A 20,692-nucleotide genomic window follows, 5' to 3' on the forward strand; every position below is an offset into this window, starting at 1 on the left:
CTTTTCTTGCTACATATTTTTTTATACATTTCAATAAAAACAACATATCCAAAGAGTTCACATGCAGAGCAGATACAAAAATCCAGAAAATCCTTCTGTTAAGCCAGACAATAAAGTGATTTGCAAAAAACTTAAACAATGTTACTCTTCTCATAATCTGTTTTGGTAAAGTTGTTTTTCATTAAAATATATTATACATTAACATATGAAAGAATTGTTACCATATTTTAAGTTTCTTAGTGTTAACTTCTAATATAGTAAATATTAATAGGATTTTGAGGAGTTCTCAATTTTGGGTTTGCAGGAGTTCTGAGAAAGCCTGAGAACAGATGTTCTAATCAATGGCATTCTGCACATAAACAGAGTAGAACACTAGGACAATTATGCAGCAGCACAGAAAACTACTAGGATAAAACAGGATCCAAGAGTATGACCAAAAGGATACAGAAGAAAACCTGCATATGAATAAGGAATATATAAAAAAAATGAAAATAGTATTCAAAATATTATGACTCTGGGATTCCCTTCCCCTCTATTCTCCAAACTTTCTATCAAGCTGTTAACATATTCTTCAACAAAAATTTTGTGACTAAAAGATATAACCAGGGACGGGGCTGTGGCTCAGTGACAGAGCGCTTGCTTAGCATGCGTGGCGCAGAGTTCGATCCCCCACACCACATAAAAAAACCTAAACAAATAAAATAAAGGTATTGTGTCCATCTACAACTAAAAAAAAAAAAAAAATTAATGATATAACCACTTATATTAAATCTCAAGACACTTAATATATCCCAGAATCATGGTTTTATCATTTTTTTAGTTGTTTATGCACCTTTATTTATTTATATGCAGTGCTGAGAATCGAACCCACTATCTCACACATGCCAGGCAGACACTCTACCACTTAGCCACAACTCCAGCCCAGCTTTATCATTTTTATAACTGAATTTAAGGCACAGAGTAAACAAGGTTCAAGACATAACCCCACCCCTCTTCTCTTTCCACAACAGGACAGAAAAGTGGGAATAGGACACTTCCCCTGAAATGCTGAGGGCTGACAGCAATGGAACATAGCTGTGGAAGCACAAGAGAAGGTGGGAAGACAACAGTGAGAAAGCTGTGTCTATATTTTCTTAACAGAGAGAGAGAATGAGGAAAGGGCACATGGAGACAGTGTGGTCTGCCCAGCATTATTGGACGGGGCTCCAAACCTGGAGATTCAGGTGCAGAGAAAGTGTGAGACCACTGGGCTAACCACAAGGTCAAGAGTCATACACAGTGACTGGGCTCATTAAACCACCAATAACCTCTAGCTCTTAGAAAGCTGGAAACTGCTTCTGTGGAAATGGAAAAGGCTCTGGGACTCACAATCACTGGCCAAGCAGCGGCCAGGAATGAGGCATGGAGACAGAAAAGGAGCCTGACAGAATGCCACCAAGGGCTGGGACAACCAGATGCCCCACTCAGCCCCTGCTATGGAGAATAAAGGAGTCTAGAGAAACTGAACATTCCCAGAGAAGAGACCTAAAGACACAGGTATCTGGAGTCCCCCAATGAAAGTGGACAACCCTGAACAGGTGAGCACATCTCCTGTGCTGCAAACAGCTTCTGGGCAGTTTCTCAGGTCTGGCTTTAACACAGGCAGACAACTAGAGATACCAGACTTCCAAAGAAAGTCTCTATGAAGAGAAAACAATGGAGGGAGCAAAAAATCTACTTCATAAAACAAACAAACAAAAAACCTTTTCCTATCCTCAGGAAGTCAACAGAAGAAATAGCATTCAGAGGGGCTGGGAATGTGGCTCAAGTGGTAGCGCGCTCGCATGGCATGCGTGTGGCCCAGGTTCGATCCTTAGCACCACATACAAACAAAAGATGTTGTGTCCGCTGAAAAACTAAAAAATAAATATTAAAAAAAAAATTCTCTCACTCTTAAAAAAAAAAATAGCATTCAGAGACCAGAATGGACAACAGAAAGAGAGAAACAATAAACAAATGAAAATAAGAAGAGAAATAGGAAAACACACACATACACACCAGAAAGTTTGGAAGATAAAATTAAAGTCATCTCCCAGAAAGCAAAAATAGAGACAGAAAAAAGCTTTTTTTTTTTCTTTTTAAAGTTCAAGAGTCTCCATCTCATTGGCTGGGTCCAGTGGCACACACCTGTAATCCCAGCCACTCAGAAGGCTGAGGAAGGAGGAGTGCAAGCTCAAGGCCAGCCTGGACAACTAACCAAGACCTCTGTCTCAAAATACAAAATAAAAAAGGCTGGGGATGTGGCTCAGTGGTAGAGCACCCATGGTTTAACCCCCACTACCACCAGAAAAGAAAACAGACGATCCCTAAAACTGAAAAGACAAAATCTCCACATCGAAAGGGTCTAATGAGCACTAAAACAATGAATGAAGACCAACGCCACGGCACTTCACTGTGAAAATTCTATGAACCAGAGATAAACTTCCAGAAAATAAAAATAAGTTACATCTCTTAAGCCACTTACATGGCTATACCCAATCTTTGCCTTCGCTAATCTCTGAAGACCCTGTGAGCTCACTGTGGAACTGCCCAGCTCTCCAAACAAGCCCACCTACCTCTCCCACTTGCTCAGTGCAGTCACTCCTTCCACCCAGTCTGAGCTCACTGAATTTGTGGTCCATTGACCCCAACAACTTCTTGTGGTCTGCCTCTCCCTTCCAGTTCCTACCTCTTCCTGAATCCTTCCAGTGTTCCCTAACAATTCCCAGCTCCTTCCTCCATTCCTCACTTCTGTGTGACACAGCCCCAACTCTGTAAATGTCCTGCCTGCAGCTGGGTAACTGACTGGCTGGAGAGTGAGTGCAGCTGTGCCCATCTTCCCACTTTAGTACTTTGTCACCAACCCCAGGGAAGCCTGAGGGCTGCCTGGCAATTTATAGCATTTCTCTACTCCATTTACTCCCCTGCTTATCTGGTAATTATTTTAGCCTTCTCAGATCTACGTCCTCAATACTCAAACTCTTAGCTGATGATTTGGCTTTCCAGTTTACTAAAAAAATAGCTTAGCTCAGAAAAGAATTTGTAGAAACTACCACAAGGAGCCCTTCACCTGCACCATAGCCAGTACACCTGCCTTCCTCTGGTATCTACAGAAGGACAGCTCTGTTGCCCAAAGCTAATGACTCTACTGTCTCTTCACCCACTCCAGTGTCTTTCCCACAGCAATTTCCCCTTTCTGTTAGATTATTCCCATTATCAGACAAACATGTTGACATTTTGCCCATTTTCTAAAAAGTACCTTGACCTAACATCTTCCTATAGCCACCAGCCCATCTGTCTATGCCTTGGAAAGAACTATCTCGCTGTCTCTGATTTCTACCCATTAGTTCTCTATTGAACTAAAATATTACATGATATGCAAGGGTATATTTGAAAAATATGCTAGAACATTTGGACCAATCAACAGTAAACTTATAGAAACTAAAGAAGTTTTTTTAAAAAGCAACTAATTCTAGAAAAAATAAGAAATTATGTTAAAAAAACTAATTGATCAAAGCTGACACAAGTATTTAACATAGTCTTAAGCAGATAATCTAAATTTAACCAAATATATAATACTGCAGTACAGAATAAACCTTAAAACTGTGAAAAGTTGGCTAAAATCAAAACAGCAGATAGATATGATAGATGCTTTCATTACAAGGATAACAGGCAGCACTTTCATCTAAGGGCTAAATGAGATGAACTAAAAATTAAGAATTAAGGATTACGGGGGGGGGGGGGGTGTCTCCAAACAACCATTTTATCTAAAGGCCTCATTTAAAACAGTTTTAACATACATATTAGAATCTTTGTTATAATACATTTTTAATAGTTTTCCACAAGTATCTTTTTTTGTTGACAACATTCTTGTGACTTAAATACATGATATAAATTATCCCCACTGTCTCCTTTCAGGGAATTCCTTCTACTATGTAACTCTATTGTATTTCTTTTTCCCCCCAAGCACAGCATTAAAACTGTTTCAGTGTAATATCCTTTTTCTTCTACTGACTCCAAGTCCTGGAATCACCAACATCATTTCCTGCAACTCTTTAGAGATCTTTGTTACTTCAAAATAGGTAAGATACGTGACATTCCCATCAAAGGGCTAGAAGTTTTAGGTCTCTTTCTATTTATTAGAACCAATGTTCTAATAACAATTCACTTAATTTTTAGCCATATAACCCAGCAATGTCATTAATGGATAACTACCCAAGAGAAATTAAAACTCATATTCACACAGAAACTTAACCAGGAATGTCCAGAGTGGCTTGACTCATAATTGCCAATGCTGGAAACAACTCAAATGTACCTCAGTGGGGGAACAGATATAAACTGTGGTCCCATCACACAATGGAATTCTCGGTAAAGAAAGAACTATCAATATATGCAGTAATTTGTATGAATCTCAAAAGCATGATGCTGAGAATCTGTATAATCTCCTCTTCCTTCTCACTCCTGACTATTTTCGTTTGTTTGTTCTTTGAGGTACTGGGGATTGAATCTAGGGCTCTGCACATGCTAGACAAGTGTTCTACTATTGCGCTACATCCCCTTACTTTACATTCTTTAAAAAAAAAAAAAAAGCCACACTTGGAATTGTGAACACACAGGTGGTTACAGGAGGTGATGGTAGGGGAAAGAGACAGTGGGAGACCAACCTTGCAAGTGACTGAGTCACACTCCCTGGCTGGGTGCTGAGGCGCTCAGTCACAGAAATGTGGCAGAGCTTTCCCCACCCTTCTTGGGTTCGTGGGTCAGTGTCTCTGTGCATGGATGTGACTTGTACAGCCCCAGGGGTGAAGCTACACTCACCTGTTTCTTTGTAATATAACCCCTTGCCCTATTTAGGACAGAACCTTCCATGGAAGTGCCTTGTGTGTGTCCCCTTCTCTTACAGTGCCTTTGGGTGTGGCCTACCTAGATGTCAGTCAACCAGCTGACAGGGGATGTCATGAAGATAGACTCAGCCCCCTGAAACCTGACCCCTTGCCTCATTTGAATAGCTTCTCCTCAATAAAAGGGGTCAGGGCTTGCTCTCTCTCTCTCTCTCTCTCTCTCTCTCTCTCTCTCTCTCTCCCTGCGGACCCTTAAGGTATTTGTGTCTCTAGTGTGGTTATTTTGCGCAGCCCAGTTAACCCAGTTCAATTGGAGTGACCCCTGAGCCTTTTATCTGCGAGATCTGAAGCCCAGCAAGAGACCATAAAGGGAGAGTTTGAGAAGTTTTTTTGAGTAATGGGGATTGTTCCACATCCTGACTGTGGTAGTGGAACATGAATCTAAAATTCAAAGAACTGAAAACAAAAAAAAAAATTTTTTTTTAAACAAAGTTGGTGTTATTTTATTTGGATCTTTATTTTGTTAATTTATATGAGGTGCTGAGAATTGAACCCAGTGCCTCAGACATGCTACGCAAGTGTTTTACCATTGAGCCACAACCCCAGCCCTGAAAAACAAAATTTTAAAAGTTATATAATTTTTAAAAATAGGGGCTGAGGATTGTAGCTCAGTGAGAGTTCTCATTTAGCATGTGTGAGGCACTGGGCTCAATCCTTAGCACCATATAAAAATAAATAAATAAAATAAAAGTACTGTATCCACCTACAACTAAATAATAAAAATAAAAAAAGAGAATGGTTGTTTAAAAAAAATAATATAAGCTTGCTTTATTTTGATGTTCCAGATGAATGTGAGTTCAAAAGATGCCCAAATACAAGATGTTATATAACTATTGCAGTCTTCCCACATATTCACAATAGCTAGAAGACAACATCCTATTTGTAAGAACAACAAAAATTACAAAATAGCCAGATGCAGTTACAAAAGCCTGTAATCCCAGCAGTTCTGGAGGCTAAGGAAGGAGGAATGGAAGTTCAAGGCCAACCTCGTTAACTTAGCAAGATCCTGTCTCAACACAAAAGATTAAAAAAAGGTGGGGATATAGCTCAGTGGCAGACCACTCAGGGTTCAGTCCCTAGAACCCCAAACAAAATAAAAAACACTGGAACAAACTTAACAAGAATTATATAAAACCTAAAGAAAAAAAGATATGACAACAAAATCAAGACACACTTGATATTTCTGGATAAAAAATCTGGTATCATTAAAATATCAATTTTGAGCTGGGGGTGTAGCTCAGTGGTAGAATGCTGGCCTAGCATGCACAGAGCCCTGAGTCTGACTGCAAAAACAAACAAAATATCATATTTCCCCCCCAAAATTTTAAATCTAACTTAATTCCATCCAAAGTAATCTGATCAAAATTCTGGCAAGTCCATTTTTAGAACGTGGCAACAAGATTCTAAAATTCATCTAGTAGTGTAAATAACAAAAAGAAAATTTTGAGAAATAATAATAATCAACAGGGGACTTGATCTACTCCAAAACATCAAAATATACTTTCAAAGCTGCAGTAATAAAAACACCATGGTATGTTAGAAAACTAATACCTAGACTCTGATGTTCTGTTATAGCAGAAAAAATGGACCAAGACAACCAGACAAAAGTGATTTACAAGAGCTCTTAACAAAAGTACACAGTTATGTTAAAGAATGTTTACTGCAGTTGTGTTTATGGCAAAAACATGAGAAATAACCCCCAGCTCACTGTGTTTCACCCACATGGTGGAAGACTATGCAGCCTTTAACCAAGTGTGAGATCTGTAAGTAACATACCTTGGACCTGTGTCTGGTCCAGATAATGTAAAAATATTATTATTATGTCCCATATGACTGCTTTTTTATTAAAATAAAAAAAGAATTAATGGAGAAGTATATATATATATATATATATATATATAAAACTATGGGAATATACACCAAACCTCTGTCTATAAGTGATCCTCTTGGAAATTTCAAAGAACTTTTACTTTCTATATAATGAATTTCTACAATGTTTACATATTATATGATTCTGGCTCAACAACAGGGGTAAGGAAAATGACTTTGTTCAAAGATTAAAAAAAAAAACAAGGATATTTTAAAATTAAACCATCATGGTAGTAATATTCAATTATTTTTGGAGAGAGACCCTTCTAAAAGTAAATATGGGGCATGGGGCAGCGGTGGTGGAGGGGGTGTCTGTCTGTCTCAGTACTCTCCTGGTTTACCATCTGTGCCACACAGAAAAACTGGAGTAATCATTTGCGATTGGTGGGAACTAAACCAGAAGTTTTGTCCCTTATCGCAAGAAAGCTTTGATCAAGGAGAGCAGGGACAGCTCCAGTCCACTCATTTTTTTTTTTTTTTTACAGATTCCAAAAGCAGTCCAGGAAGCTTAACAAGGAATATTAACCAAAAATCCAAATGAGACAACTTACTGACAGAATGACTGGCCCTGGGTTCCTGCTCTAACAGCCCCAGGCCTGGTACACAGCAGACATTAGAGTCAGGACATTTTTGTCACATGGTCAGCCAATGGGAGATCATTTCTCTTAGAAGCTTCCTTCAGTAGTATTACAGTAAATTAACAATATTTATTAAGTACATAACTGGCACCAAGCACTCTGTTATATACTATAATCTACCCTTACAGACTCTAGTGGAGACAAGTAAGCCAATTTCAATACAATATAAACTGTGTCATATAAGGGAAGTGTCAGTATCTTTAATAATCCCATGGATTCAATTTCCAGTACCAAAACCAAAAAACCCCAGATATTAAGTAGACAGTTTCTTCTATGATTCAACTTTATTATGGTACAAAGTGACAAACATTCACTAGAAACTGTACTTGGGATTTTGAGTTGCCTGCGGGAAAGAAGACTGCCAACGAATATTTCACAGAAGTGATCACCACACAGAAGGGTGAAGAGTACTTCAGACACCAACATCAGGTGCAAAGATGCAAGGAGTGTGCTGAAGCAGTAAAAATAGGCTCTGATCACAAAAGACTATGGAGTTAATTCCATAGTTTTAATGGATGTACTTTTGATAAGAAACACAGCTGAGTAGAAAGCCAATATAACAAAAGCTAGAAAAGTGTGTGTCTTCCTAAACAGAAACTTATCAGTCATGGGCTACCAGAAATACTCAGCTAAGAAAACCTATGGGAATAAATCTGTAAATAAAAACAATTCTATTGATTAGCTCACATTTAAATGCATGCATAAAGTTTTGTCCAATTTTTGTGGTAGCAGACATTTCTATTGAAAAAGACCAAAACACTACTCTTTTTAAAAATGTATTTCTTTTAGTTATTGATTTACATTCAGTGCTGAGAACTGAACCCAGTGCCTCATACATGCTGGGCAAGCACTCTACCACTGAGCCACAACCCCAGTCCCAACACTACTCATTTTTAAAGGTAAAGATTATTCACTCGATATTAATATTTACAACCTTAAATAAATGTAAATAGAAACAGGAAAGTAAAAAGACTCCTAGACAATTAACACATTTTATGTTCTTTTAAAAGAAGTTTAATTAACTTAGAAATAATCGTAAATACGTACGTTCTCTTCCTTTTTCTCCCGAGTGGAAATAAACAAAATAAGTGGTCATAACAGAAATAGGCACAATTCATATTTATTTACCTCTCTGCCTGTAAGGATGTGTCGTGCCAATTTCACTTTAGCAAAGTTCCCCTTGCCGATCGTTTTCAACAGTCTGTAGTTTCCGATGTGAGGCTGCTCATCCGCACAGGAAGCTATGGAGTTTCTACACCGAGCTCCAGAGCGCCCAGTGCGGGAGGTGACTTCTTGTCGCCCATCTCCATGTGAGGTGTGCTACAATGCAACATACACAAAGACAAGGAAATGAGGGAACACTTAGTGCCTGCCAAGTTTTAAGGGCTCCTAGCTGAATAAACAAAACATTACTGCTTTAATTTTAATCCTAAGGTATCTAGCACTTCAAAGAAATTTAACCACATAATATATACATTTATGAAAAACCAAGAAAATATTATAAGAAAAATACAGTGTTGCAATTCAATTGGGGGTTCCAAAAAGATATTACAGCCTGGGGTGGTGGTACATGCCTGTAATCCCAGTGGTTTGAGAGAGTGAGACAGGAGAATCATAAATTCAAGGCCAGCCTCAGCAATTTATTGAGGTTTTAAGCACCTTACTGAGATCCTATCTCAAAATAACAAATAAAAAGGGATGGGGATGTGACTCAGTGATTAAGTACCCCGAGTTCAATCCCTGGTACCAAAAAATATGTATATACATTACACACACACACACACACACACACACACACACACACACATACAGTTTCTGATCTATGATTCAACTTTACCATGGTACAAAGTGATACACATTCAGTAGAACCTATACTTGGAATTTTGAATTGAGAGCTTTCCCTAGTATAGTGCAAGCAGCATGAACTCTCCCAAGAGTGCTCCCCAGTCCCCCTTGCAATCATGGGAATAAACAAGACTGCAGTGTACTATACTATCAGCATTTTGGGAATGCAGGTATTCAATAAATTACATGATATATTCAACACTTTATTATAGAACAGTCTTGTGTTAGATGATTTTGGCAAACTATAGAATAATATAAATATACTGAGGACATTTACGGTAAACTAAACTAAGCGATGACATTTGCTAGGTTAGGAGTATTAAGGGCACTTCTGACTTAATGGTATTTTCAGTATTAATTCTTAATGGTATTAAGATGGACTTATTAGGATATTAACACCACTATATATTGAAGAGCATCTGTATTTTGAATATGTGGCCATCACACAAAATAGGAGTAACAGGACTGCCTTCTGGTCACCCAGAGTTTAACTCTTCTACATGCTAGCAATAGCACTTGCACATCTGATACTCACACCACAGCCCATATAAAGCAGCAAAAGCTAATGCCACCATTCACCATTCATCAGATGAGATTAAGGCCATATAACAGTTCAGTGAATAATTCAAGGGGAGTCTAGATTCCCATTTTCTTTCTACACGATGCTAACAATAATTTATTCCATATTCTGTTTTAATATTAGTTCTTTAAAACTTTGCTCATTACAATGTACCAATAAAAATAGGAAGAAAAACTTTGTTCATATTTAGAAGAGCCACAGATCATAATCATTAAATAATCAGGAAACAAATTAAAATTTTACTTGAGTATATCTATTTTAAAAATCTTTTTAAAATAATCAATATGGTCCCCAAATTGTTTTACCTTTGTTCATATGGGACAGAGAACCAACTTGAATTTGAAAAGACTAAGTACTTCCTACATGAGAAGAAATCAGGTCTCCAAATTTAAAACAACTTTATATTTCAATCCTTCCTTAGTCTCTTCCCTAAAACAGAACATATGTGCCCATATATATGTCCTTTCTATAATCTTTAAAATAACAAGCCATCTCCTTAATACATTTAAGTATTTTTTTTTTAGTTGTAGATGGACACAACTAATTTATTTTTGTGTGGTACTGAGGATCGAACTCAGTGCTTCACACAAGCAAGGCAAGCACTCTACCATTGAGCTACAGCCCCAGCCAAGGACAGATTTTTTGAATGTGATAAAACCAAACTATAACAAGTGGACCTCCTCCAAGTATTTCATACTTCAGAGATATTAAAAAAGTTAAATTTCACTTTTGAAAGAGCCAGGCAATTATTCCATGCACTTATAGACTAAATGATGTGATTAAAAAAATAAAACTCTTATCCACCTAGGGGTAGAATGGAATTTCCTTAATTTGATAAAAATCATAGACCAAAGACACTTTGAACAAATTTACACTAAATGGAAAATTTCATAATCATTTCTTTTAAGAAACAAGATAAGGGGGATGGGGCTGTACTCAGTGATAGCGTACTTAACCTCACACGTTTGAGGCACTGGGTTTGATCCTCAGCACCACTTTAAAAAAATAGACATAAAAAGATATTGTGTCCATTTATAACTGAAAAAAATATTTTAAAAAAGAAAGAAACAAGATCAGGTTGCCCATTATCATTACAGGTTAAGCATCTCAAATCCAAAAATTAAAGTCTGAGAAATGGGTTACTCAGAAAATTTCAGATTTCTGAGTATTTTGGATTTAGTATATTTGGGTTGGGGAATATTTAGTTGGTAAAGTCTATGCAAATATTTCAAAAGCTTAAAAACTCTGAAATGCATTTCAGATAAGGGTTACTCAATCCATATTACTACTATTTAACATAATATTAGAGGTCAAGGCCAATGCTTTAAGGTAAGAAAAAAATTGTAATGAGACATGAGAATTGCCATGGAAGAACTATAACTATAATTTCTGTCCTCTTTTATAGTTTTTCTGTAAATTTAAAATTATTTCAAAGTCAAAAGTTCAACAGAAGCAGGGTGTGGTGGTACACATCTGTAATCCCAAGGACTAGGTAGGCTGAGGCAGAAGAAATCAAAAGTTGAAGGCTAGACTCAACAATTTAGCAAGCCCTGTCTCAAAATAAAAAATAAAAAGGGCTGGGGATGTAGTTCAGTGGTAGAGTGCTTGCCTAGCAGATGTGAAGCACATAAGGTTGGATCCTTATCACATATATAAATAAATATAATAAAGATTAATTGGCAACTAAAAAAAAATTTGTTTTAAAAAGATACAACAAAGGGGAAGCCCTATTAAAAATAAAAGCCTCTAAGAATATGACTAAGAAATGGGACCTGTCCCAGAAGTTCAGTCAAATCACTTTCTTTCTTCTTTGGTGCTAGGGACCCAAATCCTTTACATGTGCTAAGCAAGCACTCTGCCACTGAGCTATAACCACCAGTTTCACTTTTTTTTTTTAATTTTTTATTTAAAAAAAATTTAAGCTGTAGATGGACACAATGCCTTTATTTTATTTATTTGTTTATTTTTTTATGTGGTACTGAGGATTGAATCCAGTGCCTCACACAAATGAGGCAAGTGCTCTACCACTGAGCCACAACCCCAGGCCCAGTTTCACTTTTAAAAGAATAATTGTTACTGATATAGCAGGTGAACTAAAGTGTAAAGAAAAATAATTTACTTGTCTAATCCTCAGAAGAACTATAAGGCACAATGAATTGACCATATGTTAGGGACCTATTAAGTGCCAGGCACTACCAGAAGAAAAGCACTACCATACAGAAAAGTATGATGCCAAGGCTTCAAGGCACTGGCAGTCACAGTGGGGCACTAACAAGGGGAATGTAACCGAAGGTGGGGCAGACTCTGCCCCATGAGAAAATCTGAGTAAATATATTAAAGCTGTCCAATAGGCATATAAAGTGAATCAAACACATATAATTTTTAATTTTGTATTTGGCCACATTAAAAAAAACAAAAAACAGGTTAAATATATTTTTCCCAACCCAATACATCCCCAAATATTTCAACACATAATATAAAAAGGTAAAAATTATACGTAAGTTTTACATACACAAACACATATTTTTAAAAATAACACTGTCTTTGAAATCTGTGTTTCATGCTTACAGAATGTCATAATTCAGACTGGCCACAGTTCAAGTGCTCAATAGTCATATGTGACTAAGGGTTACTGTGTTGAATAAAGTAGCTTTAAGCACGGAGAGGAATGATCACATATAGAAGAGGACTGATCTCATGTAGGTGAGATGGAAAAAATAAAGTATCCTAGAAGTGAAGGGATGAAGTCTTGGAATGACAAGCAGAAGAGATCTAACAGGAGATGAGTAGTTCCAGGCCAGACACCAGTACAAGAAAAGGTAAGAGACAGTTTGAAGAGAAGAGGGCAAGACTTCCCCAGCATGACTCCCACCATGAACCAAATTTACCATCAACTTCTCAAGAAGCCTATCAATGTCACTTTTTATTTATAACAATTGACAGTAAAAATTCAAAGACAAGAATTGACATATATAAATATCTAAACCACTTATGGTTAAAGATCATGGTCACATGTAGTTCTTCTCTTTCTCCAACTTTATTAAAATGACAGTTCTAAAAAATTAAGGCCTAAGACAAAGAACAGAATGACAAAATATTCTTTTAGAAACTAGAAAACAGAAAGAAAATGCCTTAACACATAAAATAAAGGTGAATTCTTAACCAGTTGTGGAAGTAAGGGGAAATGCTGCTCTGTACCACACAACCCCCAAGACCCTAAGGAATTGGCAGCACCTACTGCCTCTGCTAGTGAGAGGGAAGGCAAGGCAGAAATAGGACAGGGTGCCACTCTTGAATGACATCCCTAGATCTCCTCTCCTACTCTGGAAACAAAACTGGAGGTTCCCCAGAAAGGGCAAAATGGAAGGTCTAATGTACTTGGTCACAAGCACAAGTGAGGACAAAGGTACTAAAAACAGAAAAGAAATCAGAAAGCCAGAGACCTTTCCTCTTGCCTTCTTCCATGGCTCAGCTCCTTGGAACATGGTTAGCTAGGCATAAATCTATAGTGGAATCTGAGATAGGACAAAATATATATATATGGAGAACAGGAGTTCCCCAGAGGAACTCCTCTTTAAGGCCCAGCTTGTAAAACCTACTAAATGCACAGAACCTTCAATCAGTCGTTTAATGTCTCAGCCTTAAATATGGGCAGAAAAATAAGACTCAAAATGGCACTAGACCACTTAAAGCTCAAAGACTAAGCTGTAAGACAAAATTCTGAGAAAAAAGGCTACTCAGACTAGAATTCTATAGGTAACCACATTATCAATCAAAAGTGAAAACAGAATAAAGATGTTTTCAGAAATGCAAGGATTTTAAAAATGTATTTCCCAGCAACTTCCTCAAGAAATCTCTGGAGGAGCTGGGTGTAGTGGTGCATGCCTGTAATCCTAGCATCTCAGGAGGCAGAGGCAGGAGTTCCAGACCAGCCTCAGCAATTTAGTAAGGCCCTAAGCAATTTAACAAGACTCTGTCTCAGAATACAAATAAAGTGCTGGGGATGTGGCTCAAGCGGTAACGTGCTCGCCTGGAATGCGCGGGGCGCTGGGTTCGATCCTCAGCACCACATTAAAATAAAATAAAGATGTTTTTAACTAAAAAACAAATATTAAAAAACTCTCTCTCTCTTTAAAAAATATACAAATAAAAAGGACTAGGAATGTGATTTACTGGTAAAGCACCTCTGGATTCAATCCCCAGTATTTAAAAAAAAAAAAAAATCAATCTCTGGAGGAACTGCTCCATTGAGACTTGACAATGAACCAAAAAAAGAGGAGGATAGGAGGTCAAGGAAACAGGGTCTAACAGGAAAGGAAAAGGGAGTCCAGGAAAAAAAGGGTGAGGGGAGATTCCGGGATGACCACTATGCAGCAGGCCTAGTGAGCACAACTAAGAATTCCTGACACCTCTAATACAGAGGAGGAGGTGCAGAAAGGAACAAGTCACAAAAACCTAAGCAAATCATTAACTCTGGGAAGGAGAGAAAGTGAAAAGAGGTCATCATGGCATACTACACACCTCAGCTGTGAACAGCTCCATACGGCCCCAATAATGTGCAGACTGGACAATGATCTAACTAAAACAGTGACACAACTAGAGGTGGAGGCTAAAGACAGATGGATGGAAGGACAGGAAGGAAAGGGACAGTGGGTTAACTGGCAAACTCTCCTCTTCTTTAGTGGGAAGTCAACAGAATATGCCTAAAACTGGCAGGTGGTGGTGGAGAGGAGCTAGTAGTAGCAGTATATTTAGTTGTTTAAAATTAAAAACATATATGTCAAACAACCGAAAGAATTTTTCTTCCAACTATGTCTGTCTGCATTTTATAAATTCTCACAATCACCTTGGACAGACATCTTTCTTGCACTTAAGCACACTTGGGGTCCTCATCCATTAAGCTGAGGCTGGACAAACTGATAAAAGGATGCATCTATATCCAGAAAAGAATATTATAATGGATAATATTATGAACACAATGCATGTATTATACACATCACCCATACATATGAATTCATGAAAAAATAAACAGTAAACTGATAAAAAACAAAAACCACTAAAAGATAGGTAAAGTTAGAAAATGAAAGGGCAAGGGCTAGAGTTGTAGCTCAGTGGTAGAGCACTTGGCTGGCATGTGGGTTTGATCCTCAGCACCACATAAAATAAAAAAATAAAGGCATTGTGTCCTTTTTTTAAAAAAAGGGGGTGGGGGCAAGTAATAGTCCCAAAGATAATGAGACAAGGAGGAAGAAAAAAGGGAGGATTAGAAAGGCATCAATATAAACTAAAAAAGACTGTCCAAAGGAAATGCCAACAGATGGGTTGTAGCTCAGTGGAATAGTGCTTGCCTAGCATGTGTGAGGCACTAGGTTCAGACTTCAGCACCACATAAAATAAAATAAAGGTCCATCAACAACTAAAAAATACTTTAAAAAGAAAATGACAAAATACTGGTTACTAATAATGAAAATATTTTTCTGAATAATGAATATATTCATAAGCTCCTTAATTTTCTCATGACCCTTAACTTTCAACAAATTTAACATTACTCTTAATGAAAACAAATCAACTAGAGGGGCTGAGGAAGTGGCTCAGGTGTTAGCGCGTTCACCTAGCATGCGTGAGGCACTGGGTTCGATTCTCAGAACCACATAAAAACAAAATAAAGATATTGTGTCCACCTAAAACTAAAAAATAAATATATTTAAAAAGAAAATAAATCAACTAGAACAGCATAAATCTTTAAAATCTGTTAAAAGTCTCATTTAATACCAACTGTTGGAAACTTTCTAAGTAGTTGGTAAATCAATAAAATTTGATTAATCAATTGTTTGAACTGGTCATCAGTATACTGGTTTTGAATGAACTGACTTTTTGGCAAATCAACTTTCAACAAATTGACCTACATGAAGGCTTTAGGATAGTGGGTCTCAATCAGGGACAGGATGACTTTGCTCCCACAGGGGACATTCGACAATAAATGAAGACATTTTTGGTGATCATGACTGAGGGGATACAGCCAGGTACAGCAGTCCATACCTGTAATCCCAGCAAAGCAACTCTGGAGACTAAGGCAGGAGGATCCTAAGTTCAGGGCCAGCCTCACAAACTTAGAGTAAAACCCTCAGTAACTTAGTGAGACCCTGTCTCAAAAAATAAAAAGGACTGAGGATGAAGCTCAGTGGTAAAGTCCTGCTGCTGTGGGACTAAAAAATAAAAATGTAAAACAACTGAGGGGATGTTACCGGCATCTGGTAAGTAGAGGCCAGGGATGCCATTAAAATCCTCCGATGCATAGGACAACGATCCACAACAAAGAATTGTCTGTCCCAAAGGCCAAGGTTCAGATAACCTGCTGTAGGGAAATAAAACCGATTATCCTCACCTCCAAGCCTGAACCTCCTATAGTCTGTTGTTGTTTTTTCTGTTAATGAAATCATGATCTATCTTGTGCAAATGAGAAACTTAAGGGTTCATCTCTCATTCCTCCCTTACCCTCTCCCCTCACTTCTAAATCACATTTGTGGTTTTATCCCCTAAATCTCTCAAATATCACTTCTCCATTTCTACCACCACCAGGCATATCTTCCATAACTCAGCCCCTGCCTCCACTGTGGCCTCTTCAGACTACTTTCCAACAACAAGGCTCTCCCTAACCCACACAGCAAAGCCATTTCACCTTTCTCAATTCTCGTTTCACGTGCCACTAACAAGGCAGGGGGGCCTTGATATCATGATTGATGGCAATTTCTTATCATTATGTTTTTTCCCTTGGCATCCCTTTTGCCTCGCTCCTCCTTTTTCCATCACTTCTTGCTTAGTTAATTCATAGCAGCACAGCACACAACTTCAGATTTTGGATTATTCTGTTAGCACACTATAAAAGCTATCCTATGAAGGAAGGAACAGTTACAGAATCCCCTACCATAACAGGGTCAAAGCACTGTTATTTTTTTTCCTTTTTTTTTTAAGCTATTGCCATCTTTTAATCATTTTTTTAATTGTAGATAAACCTTTACTTTATTTTTTATTTTTATATGAACTGAGGTTTGAACCCAGTACGCCTCACCCATGCTAAGCAAGCGCTCCACCACTGAGCCACATCCCCAGTTCCCTTTTTCCCCTCTTTTTTTTGAGATGGGAATCTGACTATGTTGCCCAAGCCGGTCTCAAACTACCAGGCTCAAGGGATCCTCCCACCTTAGTCTACTGAATAGGAGGGACTCAGGCCTGGGTCACCATGCCTGGCTTATTTTATTTAATCACAATGATGCTAAGGGATAGATGAGACTTTTTTCTTTTCTTTTTTTTTAATAAATACGAAAGATGAGGCAGGGCTTGGGATATGGCTCAGTGGTAAAGCACTTGTGTAGCATGCACAGGATCCTGGGTTGAATCCCTAGAACTGCAAAAATGAATAAATAAATAATATGAGGCATAGTATAAATCTGAAGATCTGTTTCAAAACCAGGTCTGCCACTCCTCTATCTATACCCAAAGGACTTAAAATCACCATGCTACAGTGATACAGCCATGTCAATGTTTACTGCAGCTCAATTCACAATAGCTAAACTATGGAACCAACCTAGGTGTCCTTCAACAGATGAATAGATAAAGAAAATGTGATATATATATATTTTTTTCAATGGAATATTACTCAGCTTTAAAGAAAAATGAAATTATGGCATTTGCAGTAAATGGATAGAGTTGGAGAATATCATGCTAAGCAAAATAAGCCAATCCCCCTCCCAAAACAAAAGCCAAATGTTTTCTCTGATATGCAGATGCTAATTCACAATAAAGGGCACACCGGGTGGGGGTGGGGGGAGGGGGCACGCGCGCTCACCCGCTCGCACGCGCAAACGCGCGCGCACACACACACACAAAGAAAAAAGAGAGTTAACATAGATTAGGTAGAGGGGAGTGAAGGAAGGGGAGAGGAGGAAAACGGGAATAGGACAGATAGTGGAATGAAACAGACATTATTATCTCTCTCTCTCTCTCTCTCTCTCTCTCTCTCTCTATATATATATATATATGACTGCATGACTGATGTGATTCTACAACATGTACAATCAGAAAATATTATAAATGGGCTGGAGATTTGGCTCAAGCGGTAGCGCGCTTGCCTGGCATGCGTGCAGCCCGGGTTCAATCCTCAGCACCACATACAAAGATGTTGTGTCTGTCGAAAACTAAAAAATAAATATTAAAAACAAATTAAAAAAAAAAAAGAAAATATTATAAATTATATCCTATCTATGTATATCAAAGTGCATAAGTGCATTCTACTGTCATGTATAACTAATTAAAACAAATTTTAAAAAAAAGACAAAAACAGTACTATAACTCCAAATCCCAATTTTTCCCTTCTGTGTTGTTGCTCCTTCTTTTTGCCCCACCTCTTGTCCACTCCACCTAACAAGTGTTTTCAGATTTTCCCTCAACTACAGTCCCAGGTTCTCACCCCTCTCAGCTCCAGCCCAAACTCTTTCTATCAACGTGGCCTCTTAAGAAAGCAGACCAAGGTTTTAAGAAAAGAGAAAAAAGCCATGTCAATGGAGTGAACTGTGGAGACCTTGACACTAGGGGCAACCAACATTTACATATTACTATGTGTCCAGCACTGCTCTGAATGTTTGCCCATTTGTTTCAATCACTCAATTCAACCAATATTTACTGATCACACACAGTAAATGAATGGCAAGTTCTAGGTATTTGGAATAATATCAGTAAACAAAACAATCATGCTTTTATGGAGCTTTTGGTATGCCAGGGGAAAATGACAGAACATAATAAACATAAGAAATATATAAATCACGTGATATGTTAGAAGGTAATAATGCAATGGAGAAAAGATCAGAGTTGGGGAGCTGGGAAGGCAATGAGTACTCAGAGTAAGCCTTAGCAAGATGGCAGTGGAGGAGCTAAGAGCATCTGGACATCTGAAGAAAGATATTCCAGGCAATCAGCAGACCCAGAAGCTGGAGTGACCCTGGTGTGTTCAAAGAACAGCAAGGAGATTCCTGGGACTTCCCATGCAGTAAACATGAAAGACAGAGATGTGGACAAAAAGGTAAAGGAGACCAAATCATGGAAAGCTTCATTCCAGGGCTACTATTTCCAACTGTTTCATAGACTGAGTAACTAGGGCACAAGGAAGTTAATAATTTGCCTAAGGCCACATAATAAAATACTAGGTCAGATATAAATGCAAACAGTCATTATTGTGGTGGTTTAAAAGCCTGACACCAAAGTCTGTGACACACCTCCCACAAACAAAGTCCATGCCCCTTCCCCTTAAATCTGAGTAGGAGTGCTTCAACCAAAACAGAATGGCAAAAGTAACACTGTGACTTAAAGCTATTTTAACAGGCAGCAGTATAGCTGGGCACCGCCGTACGCCTGTAATTCCAGCAACTCAGGAGGCTAAGACAGGAGAATCACAAATACTACACCAGCCTCTGCAACTTAGGGAGGCCCTGAGCAACTCTGTGAGACCGTTTCAAAATAAAAAAATAAACAGGACTGGGGAATGGAGTTCAATGGTGAAACACCCCTGGTTTAAAAAAAGTGCATCCCAGCACTTAAAAAAAAAAAAAAGAGAGAGAGAGAGAGAAAAAAAAGAAGAAGAAAAGGCAAGCAGCTTCTGCCTTGTTTGCTGGACACTGAGCCCACAAAGCAGCAGCCAACATCATAAGAGAAGTATGGCCAAACCAAGGCCTCCTGTGCAGCTAGCTCTGGCAAGAGTTCCGGCTGAGCCAGTTTTCTAACCATACCTGCTGAGGTGCCAGATTAGTGAGCAAAGAAAAGTCTAGAATGTGTTCAATCCCCCTAGCCTTTCAAGATCCTTGCAACTGAGGCCTCAAACATAGTATAGGAGAGGTAAGCTAACTCAGTCTGAATTCCTTCCACACAATCTGTGAGCAGAATAAAATGGTTGTTGTTTTACACTACCAAGTTGTGAGGTGGTTTGTTCCACAGCAATAAATAAAACTATGTGAGCAGCAAAAAATAAATGTTAAGAACCTGAAGTTAATAAAAATGAAAAAAGAAATTGGAATACATTACCATGATATGTGCAAGTTTTTTTTTCATTGAATATCTTCAATATCTTTTGATGATTTAACAGAAGAGAAAATGAACTCCTAAATCTACAACTAGTAAAGCTAATAAATAAATGCCTGTGGGTACCACTGGCAGGCAGGCTTAGGATAGGTAAGAACAAACAAGGAAAGAGTTGATGACAGAACGTGAAAAGAATGTTATAAAAAATAGCCTCAAATGTCTTCTATAACAAAAGATGCTTGCCCAGCTTAAAATTATCCTTCTAGATTAAGTCTAAGAGCAGAAAGTAAATGAGGAGTGGTTCTAGATCTACTCATTTTCAGGATTCTCATTCTAGAATCTGCTACAGTCAATGCAGTCATAAAAATACTGACTGCATAAAGGATGGTTATATACAATGCTGGGATCAAAACTCCTGGATTCAGGTACAAAACTTCACATCAAGTTCTTCAAGATTTTCATGTCAAATGTCCATAACACAAACCCCACAATATTTAGACTCCACTCAAAACAACAGCTTCGTTATTAACAAGAAATACAGACAAAACATCTCCTGCTTTGTTTGAGCTTCAACTTTGAATACCAAGATCCCACATAACCCACAGAAACAATACCTTAACTAGTCTACATAAGATTAAATAAGACTGAGCAGTTATATAAGGCTGAGCAGTTTAGTGGCTAGAGGGCAATGCTAAAGAACACTACGCTGAAGAAATAATTGGATTCTATTAGTTAGCTGTTGCTTAATGAAATACCTGAAATAACTAACTTAT

At 38.0% G+C, this 20,692-nt stretch overlaps 1 protein-coding gene across 8 annotated transcripts in view; it reads right to left on the reverse strand.

Moving 5' to 3' along the window:
- Mark3 (microtubule affinity regulating kinase 3) overlaps positions 1-20,692 on the reverse strand; it is a 104,137-nt gene that overhangs the window by 76,026 nt on the left and 7,419 nt on the right. For all 8 annotated transcript variants that reach the window (XM_076849583.2, XM_076849581.2, XM_076849579.2 and 5 more), the window contains exon 2: positions 8,555-8,746. Coding sequence is in view for 7 of the 8 variants with exons in the window: in XM_076849581.2 (XP_076705696.1) it covers positions 8,555-8,746 (192 nt within the window). In the remaining variant the exon portion in view is untranslated. The remainder of the gene's footprint in view (positions 1-8,554; positions 8,747-20,692) is intronic.

The sequence above is a fragment of the Callospermophilus lateralis genome, chromosome 3 (assembly GCF_048772815.1).
Source record: "Callospermophilus lateralis isolate mCalLat2 chromosome 3, mCalLat2.hap1, whole genome shotgun sequence".
Lineage (NCBI taxonomy): Eukaryota > Metazoa > Chordata > Mammalia > Rodentia > Sciuridae > Callospermophilus > Callospermophilus lateralis.